The sequence below is a fragment of the Sphaeramia orbicularis genome, chromosome 7, assembly GCF_902148855.1.
Source record: "Sphaeramia orbicularis chromosome 7, fSphaOr1.1, whole genome shotgun sequence".
NCBI lineage: Eukaryota > Metazoa > Chordata > Actinopteri > Kurtiformes > Apogonidae > Sphaeramia > Sphaeramia orbicularis.
In genome coordinates this window covers 18,535,558-18,546,980 of record NC_043963.1, presented here as the reverse complement: position 1 = coordinate 18,546,980, position 11,423 = coordinate 18,535,558, and the positions used below count along the sequence as shown (strand labels likewise).

The 11,423-nt window shown below is 34.2% G+C and overlaps 1 protein-coding gene across 1 annotated transcript; it reads left to right on the top strand.

The window, feature by feature from the left end:
- Positions 1-976: 976 nt before the first annotated feature.
- Positions 977-2,710, top strand: npbwr2b (neuropeptides B/W receptor 2b). Its single transcript, XM_030138555.1, has one exon. It carries the CDS (start codon positions 1,048-1,050, stop codon positions 2,062-2,064), a length of 1,017 nt encoding a protein of 338 aa, XP_029994415.1. The 5' UTR covers positions 977-1,047; the 3' UTR covers positions 2,065-2,710.
- The last annotated feature ends 8,713 nt before the right edge of the window (positions 2,711-11,423 follow it).

Sequence of the window (11,423 nt, the reverse complement as noted above, 5' to 3'; positions counted from 1 at the left end):
GTGTTTTTTCTTAGACTCTCACATCTGTCAGAACTCCGTTTTTGTATTATGGTCTGTGTGAAAGAAGACGTCTAAGTGTTAAGTGTTTTTTTCTGCACTTAAATGATCACAGACTCAGATGTGTTTACTGTATGAAGAACTGGATGCATGTATATGACTAGAAAATAGTCACATTTTCTTGTTTTTTCTGCCCTAGAAGGATCCCAGACTCTTAGTTTTCTTGGGTTTTTTGTTGTAAAATGATCACAGACTCTTAGTTTTGTGAGTTTTTTGTCCTAAAATGATCACAGGCTCTAAGTTTTCTTGGGGTTTTTGTCCTAAAATGATCACAAACTCTTAATTTCATTGTTTTTTCTGCCCTAAAAAGATCACAGATTCTTAGTTTCCCTCTTTTTCTGCTCTAAAAGGATCACTGACTCTTAGTTTTCGTGTTTTTTTCTATTCTAAAATGATCACAGACTCTTAGTTTCTCTGTTTTTCTGCCCTAAAACAACCACTGATTCTTAGTTTACTTGTTTTTCTGCCCTCAAAGGATCACAGACTCTTCGTTTCCTAGTTTTTCTGCCCTAAAACAACCACAGATTCTTAGTTTTCCTGTTTTTCTGCCCTTAAATGACCACAGACTCTTAGTTTTCTTGGGTGTTTCTGTCCTAAAATGACCACATACTCTTAGTTTCATTGTTTTTCTGTTCTAAAATGATCACAGGCTCTTAGTTTTCTTGGGGTTTTTGTCCTAAAATGATCACAGACTCTTAGTTTTCTTGGGGTTTTTGTCCTAAAATGATCACAGACTCTTAGTTTTCTTGGGGTTTTTGTCCTAAAATGACCACAGACTCTTAGTTTCATTGTTATTTCTGCCCCAAAATGACCACAGACTCTTAGTTTTCTTGGGTTTTTGGTCCTAAAAGGATCATAAACTCTTAGTTTTTTGGTGTTTTTTGTCCTAGACTGACCACAGACCCTTAACTTTCTTGTTTTTTTTTTTTTTGCCCCAAAACAACCACAGACTCTTAGTTTCCTTTTTTTCCTGGTGTCTTCTGTAAAAACATGGAGAACGTGTCGATCCTCGTCAACGTGCCGTCAGTCTGTAACGACTCTCTGGACTTCTATTCGCTCACGTCAGGAAACCGCTCAGACCTGAACTGCACTCCTCCGGCTGAGTTTTACTTCTACGCTGACCTTTACGTTATTTTGCCGGTCATCTACTCTGTGATCTGCGCTGTCGGACTCACAGGAAACACCGCCGTCATATACGTGATCCTCAAAGCGCCCAAGATGAAAACCGTCACCAATATGTTCATCCTCAACTTGGCCATCGCCGATGACTTGTTCACGTTGGTGCTGCCGATAAATATCGCCGAACACTTGTTGCACTATTGGCCTTTTGGGGAAGTTTTGTGTAAAATCATCCTGAGCATCGACCACTACAACATCTTCTCCAGTATCTACTTCCTGACGGTGATGAGTATCGACCGTTATCTGGTGGTTTTGGCCACAGTGAGGTCCAAACGCATGCCTTATCGCACCTACAGAGCAGCCAAAATCATCTCACTGTGCGTCTGGGTGCTTGTTATCCTCATCGTGATGCCTTTCACTGTTTTCGCCGGCGTCTACGAGAATCCAAACGTCGGTAGGAAGAGTTGCGTGCTGAGCTTCCCGACCCCGGAGAGTTTGTGGTTCAAAGCGAGCCGGATCTACACCCTGATTCTGGGCTTCGCTATCCCCGTTTCCACCATCTGCATCTTATACACCATGATGTTGTACAAGCTGAGGAACATGAGGCTCAACAGTAACGCCAAGGCGCTGGACAAGGCCAAGAAGAAAGTCACCATCATGGTTTTCATCGTGTTGGCCGTCTGCTTGTTCTGCTGGACGCCGTTCCACCTCAGCACCATCGTGGCGCTAACCACCGACCTGAGGACGACCCCGCTCCTCATCGGGATTTCCTACTTCATTACCAGTCTGAGCTACGCCAACTCCTGCCTCAACCCCTTCCTCTACGCCTTTCTGGACGACAGCTTCAGGAAGGCCTTTAAGAAGATGTTGGAGTGCAGACAAGCGTGAATGTGAAACTCAGACTAACTGACTGAAGAAAAGGCTGAGTGAAACGTCTGCTTTAAATCCAAATGGTCAATGTAATTTGTGACATAGGGCTGCAACTGCAACTCCTTTTCACTGTCAACTCATCTGTCGATTGGTTGATCGATTAGTTGTCAACAGTGTTGTATAAAGTACTGGAAAGTCCCACTTCGGTAGCATTTCATTTGGCGACTTGAACTTCTACCAAAGTCAGTTTTTGGTAGGGCACCTGTAGTTCTACTCAAGTTAAAGTCTTTAACTATCTAGTATTTACTGTACTCAAGTATATCAAGTAATCTAGAGTTAAATTTACTCAAGTAATGAAAGCAGAAGTAAATGTTAATAGCCACCAAAGTCAGTCAGAATTTGGAATATTACGCTGTTGCTCACACCAACAGATATTCGACAGGTTGTGAGGATGTCGTTTGCACTTGTTCGTTACATGATTCGACCCAATGACAAATCATCTTTCTGACTTTGTTGCAAACACCAAATTTCCTTTAATTTATTTTGTATATGAGTAACAATACTGTGCATTTAACATTTAGAGTAGAAGTATGCAATTGACTTATAAAATGAAAGTAAACAGAATAAAAAATACTCTGTAAAGTACAAATTCTCCCAAAACATACTTGAGTACAGTCGTAGTGGCTTTTCCATTGGACATCTGCACAAACTTTACCGATATTTACTAAATGCCGAAAAAACAGAAGTGCGTAATATTGGTTTTTCCATTAAATCACAAATGCAATGATTTGTTTGTTCATTATCGCGAGATGACACGAGAAGTCATTCCACAAACATGGCGACAGACATAAATATCGTGTTGATTTACAGATTCATTATTATTATTATTATTATTATCTATTACCCCTCTATTCTGAACTAAATTTAAAAAATGATTGGGTTTCCTGGTGTGTCCACACATAAAACTCTTCTTCTTCACTTGTAACGTCCGTCAGCACTTGTGTTTTTTTATTTGTCTGCCTCTAGTTGCGGAAAAAGGTCTTTCCGTTGCAGTTTTGCACGATATACCAATTGCACTATGCCTGAAAAACCACCTCTTGCCAATGCAAAAACTTAATTGAAAAACAAGAATTTGGGCGAAATTGTCGTTTTTCCATTTGGCAAATTTTTATGCCTGAGTTATATTTGCGCAATTTGAGGGTCAATGGAAAAGCGAGTAGTGATGTATTATTACTTCATTACTATACAACACTGGTTGTCAGTCAGTGTTTATTAAATCCTCATTGTGTCTTCAATTACTATCATCAGGGGAGGAAAGAAACCAGAAAATATCACCATTTATAACAGTGGAAGCACATAATTTGGGCTTTTTTCATAAAATAAATACAAAAATAGAAAAAATAAAATAAAAAGAATCAAACTCAGATTATCTCAATTTCTGGTTCATATGACACTTGACAACTAATCGATTAATCACGTATTGCAGCTGTGATGTGATGTTTTATTGATTATATCTGCACTAGGTAACTTTGCACATTGTTTGCACATGTTATTAACAGTAGCTGAATGTATGCTAGTGTAATTTGTAGAAAACATGACAAACAATGCCTCAGAAGTGTCTGCAGTACCCTTAATACCACACACCCACCTGGTAGGATGTTTACTAAAGCAAAGGAAGGAAAGAAAAATCCTCCCCAACCACATGAAAACAACAACAACAACATATTGTCATGGTTCATTTCTGCAAACCACAGATGTTTATAATCCCACCTTCCCTCAGCATTCAGAAGGGACGTAGGCAGGGTAGGTGGTGTATTCACCAGATCCAGGACTTTGGATTTAGGTTTAGAAAATAAAAGTGCTTTGGTGAGGATTTGGAAAAGACCATGGTTGGGATCAGATATGAAAAAAAAACTTTTTGCATTTTAAGCCACAAAAATGGCAAAATACACTCATATATAACATATTTACATCCTCAGTATGTTGCATTTCTGGATTAAAATCTCCAAAAATACTTATGTTAAATATTCATTACAATTATTTACTCAAACCGTTTCATTCAGTCGCCTTTAAGTGATGTTTTTCTATTTACTTTTAATGTTGAACCTGTGGCTCATTTCACCAGAAACGCTGATACATCTAAGTAAATTAAACTAAAGTATTTGATTGAGTTACCTCTTGGATGCTCCCAGTGTTCATTCATGCATTGAAAATATTTAGGTCTTTTATTGTGAAAGGACATAACAGAAGTGGTGGATCTATCATAAGCAGCGATTATGAACTTTTTACTGTTTTGACTGAGACAGAAATACATAATGTGTGTTTAAATACTTATACATCAACCAGATTTCTGAGAAACAAGTGCCATAAACAGTTAACCCTGTAAAGCCTGAACCATAAACCATTGACAGAAAATTCCAGTTCTATGAAATTCATACATGGAAATTGATATTTGGAAAAAAAAAAAAATGGGGTTGTTCAGAAGGACTAATAACAGCTCCAGTTTCAATTTTGTATCATATTTGATACATCGAGTCTCAATGCACAAATATTATTATTTTTGAACCAACAAAAACACAATATAATACAAACACGTCTAACAAATTGGTAATTCCTTCTCAAAATTGGCAAAATTCTACCTCCTTCCTCATTAATTTAATCTTGTAGTGTCACTGGAAAGGCCTCTGGTGGATTATCTGTGTATTGCATGTATCTAATTGTATACATCAGGTTTTTCAAGACAAAAAACATCACACTGATCATGTAGAAGGCTTCAAAACTCATGTATCAAATATGATACATTTGGTGTTATAAGGTTAAAACACTATAATATTTATATACATGTATGTAGAAATGTTTCCAGTTCCAAAATGCTGGGATTATACATATTTATGGTTTGCAGAAATGTGCAAAAGCATCATCTTATTGAGGTTTGTTAAACATTAAACTCAATATTTTTACTGTCTTCAATACTCTGGTCTAATGGACTTTAAATGTACTGCTGTTTGTGTCACTTCTTACATCCATGAATCTCTTCCTATGGACAGAAGTGAATCTGAACCAGAAACAGATCAAATGTGTTTAAAGGATCATCTTCTGTCACGCTAACATGATACTGTTGTGTATTTTTATAGATTCTGCTCAGTACAGCCTTGGGCGACTGATGAAATGGGCAATATTGTTTGCAATAAGAGGTGAGAATGGGTGACACACAACAGAATAATGACATTACAAAGGATTTTTTCATTTATTTGGCAGCGGTCTTCTGTTTGTAGTTCCAGTTTTGGCCTTCATATTTTCAATTATTTTCATATTTTACCCATACTTATCCTACTTAACCTTTAAATCTTCATGAATCTTCAATTAATTCCAGATTTTACTTCTAAATTTGTTGATTTTTTACCTGTAATTTAGCTGTTTACTTTTTTTTTTTTCCCAGATCACAGACTCTTGTCTTTATTTGACAGCAGTGTTGCCCATCGTCAGTTAGAAATCTCATTATCTTCCAGGTGAAGAAAGAAAAACATCAGATCTTTGTCAAGTTGGTAAAAAAAAAAAAAAAAAAAAAAAAAAAAAAATATATATATATATATATATATATATATATATATATATATATATATATATATATATATATATATATATATACAGTATATTAGACAGAAGCGACTGAAGGGTTGGTTTAAATGCCGCTGGAAGGTAGAACATGCAGTAAAAACAGATAAATATAATAAGTATTAATGAAATAAATCTGCCAGTGGGGTTCATACATTTTACTTGGTAACATGCCTTCAAGTCTAGACTCTGGAAAAACAAACACAAACTGAAAATGACAATAATTAAAACAGTTGTGTGCTTATTACGAGTAATGAAAAAAGAGTTATCTCACTCAGCATTACTTGGAATATTTTAAGTTCCAATTTTACTTGAAATAAGATGACTTTACTAAAGACAAATATGCTTGAAAAATCTAATATCTCAGAAATAGATTTTTTTTTTAACTTGGTTACTTTTTTTTTTTTTTTTTTACTTTTTACAGTCTGGATGGTATTAAAAAAAATGTCTTCTAAAATCAGGAATCATGGAGAAAGACGTTAAAATGCAAATTAAAAGCAAAAAGGAGTTTCAGTAAGTAAAATTGGATTGTTTCTTCTTATGCCTATTATTGCCTTTCACTTAGCGTTTTATTTTAGTTTATGAAGTCTAGCCAAGTAAAATGTTATTCCCTTATTGGCAGATTGTTTTACTTTAATATGAGACTGTTTTGTTTAACCCATAAAGACCCAAAAAATCACTGGAGACCAAAATTATCGACCAATAGACAATGTTTAACACCTATTAATCCATTAATCCTGTCAATCCATGTAAATAATTGGTGTAAAATACAGTTTGTCATCTTTTCACGGTCATCATATATGATGTTCAGAGGCTCCGTCATCTTCTACAACATTGATTCTAAAGTAAAATCCATGGAGTTGGATCAATGACACTTCTTTTATGGTCAATTATTGATTTATTTGCAAAAAAAAGTTACTTTTTCTTTATTTTTTTCTGTTTCTGATATTGTGACAGTCAACTTTAATCTGAACTTTTACAAACATCTACATGATTAGTGACTTAAATATGGGAAAATACTTGATTTTTATTGAATAACTGCAAAATACAGAGGATAATATTATAATAAATGGTTATAAATCACTTAAGGAAAGTTTGGAAAGTGTTGTAAAAGTAGCACTGGGTCTTTATGGGTTAATTAAACTTTGACTTCAGCTTTTTTTCTGTGCATCTGGATTCACTGACTCTTTAAAGACGCAATGAAAGGTTGAAATCGCAGTATACGATGACATTTTGTGGAAAAATGAGATTGATGTTCGTGTTTGGAATGAATATGTTTGTATTTCTCACCCTGACCACAGCCGTGGATCTGATTAAAGACAGTTATGGGACAGGAGGGCTATGTTAAAAAAAAAAAAAAAAAAAAAAAATCTAATGTTTTCTTCTCTTCTTTTTCTTCTATTTTATTATGTGAGCTTTTGTCGCCCCCTGGTGTTAAAGGGGTGCTATTACGTGAAAAATGCAGCCAGAGCCATTTTCCTGACCTCACTTTTAAAAAGGTACAGGACGCTGTTTATCGCACATGTAGTGTTCAACATCTGTCCAGACTTCATGGATATCTGAAAAGAAAACTCCAGAATCATCCATTGGTGTAAATATTACATCAAACCTCATTCTGTAAGTATAAACTCGATTATATGAAGATGCTATGAACTGATTAACAGATCAATTCTGCAGAAAAAAAAGACTAATTTTGCTTCAAATGTAAGAATTACATGAGATTTTGTTTTTAATAGGATCAGAATAAATGCTCTATGTTGTCATCAGGTTTTCAAATGGCCATATTTATTGATTTATTGTCATTGTTTCAGAGTTTTAATGAAACCCGAAAAGAAAAGTGTCATTAACTCAATGGAATCTTGTAGAAATATATGTAAAAAAAAAAAAAAAAATCAACAGTTAATGTTAATTCAACATTTCAACAAACAGACAAGGCATTTAATTTCTTAAACTCTTTATATTTACTAATTAATATCAGATTCTACCCTTATGTTCTATTGTAATTTTCAATTTTGCTTTCATATTTTCTCACGTTTTTTTCAGATTTTACCCATAAGTTTCCAATAGATGAGTTCAGTTTCCTTTTTTGCCTTTAAAACTTTCAGTTTTTACCTTCAAATTTTATGAAATTACCGGCAGATTTCTATTTAATCTCAACTTTTAACCCTTAAATCTGTGGTTTTACCTTCCAAATGTTTAATTTCTGTCACATTTACTTTTTACCTTCACAGTTCACAGATTCCTCTTGAAACAATTCCATAATCTGTGATTTTGGCCTTAAATTTTCACTTAAATTCAGATTTTAGCCTGATATTCAATCGTACTAAAGCCATTTTGCCTTGACTTTGCATTATTTTATTTTTTTTTATTTTACCCATGCATTTCCACTAAATCTCTGGTTTTACATTAAAATTTCCATTTAATCGATTACTTTCTCCAGTGTTTTAGAACAGACATTACAAAATATGTAAATTATATAAAATACAAGACAATATAACGCAATCTATGACTCGTTTCTACTGTAACTCTACTGCTTTAAGCTGAAAACTGCTTCTCCTTGATATTTCCTGTTACAGGTGACATTTATCTGCTCTGAATGGCTCTGACTGCAACATGATGAATTACTGACTCTTTAATTAATCTGAACTGTGTCTTGCTGTAAATACTTGAGTTTTTCCATGTAACTGTACAGAGGAATGTATAGTCATAGAAACGTCTTGTCGATTATTCTTCATATTTTCAGACTGAAGCGTCAGGAACATGACAAAAGACTTTATTCACAGATGATGAAAAGATGAAACATTAATTGTATTTTATGAAAAGCCTGTAACGATGACATCTGAAACCATTTATCTGGGAACTCGACAACTTGTCCATGTCTGTCTCATGAATTCACTGATAAAATTTATTTTTTTTCCCACTGTCACTGGTGTTTTTTGTAATATGAACTCAGTCACTAACACTGGTAGTAGGGATGTAACGATTACCGGTATAACGATAAACTGTGGTAAAAATGCCAATGGTTCGTATAACCATTTAAATTCTAATTATCATGATAACTGTGTTTGATTACTGCACTTTTACGGAAAAAACCCTATACTTTTATGTCAAATATTTGAGTATAGTTTTACTTTATGACAATTTTAATTTTATATACCTAATATTATGGAACTGGTATTCACTTTTAAAGTCTTTGAAAAGGTTTTTTAAGCATATTTGTGTTATTTATGAAATAAAGTATATACATTTTTCAAATCGGATTTTATATATTTTTATGCTGATATAGTAGGTTAAAGTGAAAAAATAATAGGCAGATGATATAAATGAAGTTGTGCTGAAAAAAAAAAAAGATACCAAACATGGGTATAGTAAACATTTGTTTATATAGTATATAAAGGCAAAATCAAAAAGACTGAAAAACGGCCAAAATAGGCTCAGACCACTAAGGGTAAATACTTGAATGTTTCTGCCAAGAGAAAGTGCATTGTGCCAATTATTTTATTTATTTATTTATTTATTTATTTATTTATTTATTTATTCATTCAAAATACAAGTTGGTTTAATTATTTCAGTGTGTGCATAAGTACTTTTTGAACATTTTGAGCCCGATTTCAACAATACCGCAATAATAACGATAACCATGATAAGAAATTTTCATATCGTTACATCCCTAACTGGTTGTGATGCAGAGATATAATCGCAGAAAAAAATCATTAGACCACCTCTTGTTTTCTTCAATTTCTTGTTCATTTTAATGCCTGGTAGAAATAAAGGTATATTTGTTTGGACAAAATATAATAACAAAAAAAAAAATAGCTCATCAGAGTTTAATTTCAGAGCTGATATCTATCCATTTTCCATGTTTTCGTGATAATAACCAAAATCACTTCAGTGATTTGCACTTATGAATGTGCGCTTAATGCATTATAAACTAGACTTTCAAGTAAAGTGTTACCGCACTTTTCATTCAACAGAATCTCAAAGTGCTACAGAGAGAAGATATGGAACTAAAACAACAAAACCTAGGAATATACAAGAGAACAGCTGTAGAAGAACTGTCCCCTATGCATGAAAGGGTTAAAATAATACCACATCTTAGCATTTATTTATATATTTATTGTTACTGACAAAGACGACAAAAACAAAAGAAAAGGAGTGAGTGTGCCTTCAGTTCAATTCATTCATTCATTTTCTGAACCCACTTTGTCCTCACCAAGGTCATGGGGGGGGGGGGGGGGTGTCACTGGAGCCTATCCCAGCTACTTATGAGCGAAGGTGGGGCACACCCTGGACATGTCACCAGTTCATCGCCGGGCTGATGTATAGAAATGAACAATTACTGTCACATTCACACCTATGGGCAATTTAGATGAACAGTTCATGTCTGTGGATGGTGGGAGGAAGCCGGAGTTCAATTCAACACACTTTATTTGTGCCTATTATGCATTTTCAAACATTTCCCTGTGGTCTACATAAACTATAAATGCTCTGCTTGGGTTTGAATTCTTCATTAATTCAACTCCACAGGTCCATCTTCAACCCTATTTCTGAGTAATGACACCAGAAAGGTCATTTTAGGCTCTGGCCCTTTAAATGCAAATGCCCCACCCCCTCCAAGTTGTTGGCTGTGCGGCTCGTTCCTGTTCAAACAACTGTATATTTGAGGTTATTGGCGCAAAGTTTCAAGATTCACTTTATTGTCATTCAAACACAGTACCAACATGGATACAGCGCAGAACGAAATTACGTTTCATCGACATTTTTGCATAGAAACACCTTAGCAGCCAAAAATATGTGGGAACAGCTTACAGAACAATAAATAAGACAATAAAGCATAAAAGGGCAATAGATTAAAACCACAATTTAAATATAAATATAACAAGTAATAAATAGAGAAATGTTAAAATAATTGCACATAAAACCGTAATTGCACTAAAAGATTACTCATGAGAGGAGGAACTGTGTTGTCTTATTATAGTTTGGACATATTTTCAGTTTTTACCACAACTGCTGCTGCTGACAAACAATTATATCGTACTCGGAGAAATGTTCATCAGAAATCTTGACCTTATTTGTGCAAATGTCGTGACGTAATTAGTTATAGACGTAACAAATTAAGGAGGAATTAACACAGGTCATAGAAATCCACTTGATTTTTGCCATACTTAACCCTTTCATGCATAAGTCACTCCAGTGGACAGTTCTTCTCCAGCTGTTCTCTTGTATATTCATGGGTTTTGTTGTTTTAGTTCCATATCAGCCAACACAGTGGACACTTACACATCATCTCATATCCTGATATTCATACCATTACTCTAACTTTGCTGTTCTTGATAAACCTGATCTGCAGTAACATGTTTGAGTGTAAATCAGTTGTTATTTGTTAGACAAGAAGGTTTTTTTTTTTTGCACATTATCTCAATGAAGTGAGGAATTAATAGCGTTAGAATATGTTAAAATGTGAGACGACGTCAGATTAGCAGCATTAAACATGTTTTTATTTCATTGTTTTCATATCACTTTCTAATATTGGGTTTTAAACACGTTTCTTTACTTCAAAAATTAAATGCATGGATATTTTTGTAACTCTACAGAAAAAAAAAACAAAAAACTTGATCGCATTGGTTTTTTTTTCATGCCTAAGGAGGAATAAAAACACTGAAGAAAAAAATCTTGACTAAGGTTCTCACAATTAATGCATGAAAGGGTTAATATAAAGATAGCTTTGCAGCACCTGGAGGGTTCAAATTCTAACTTTATGA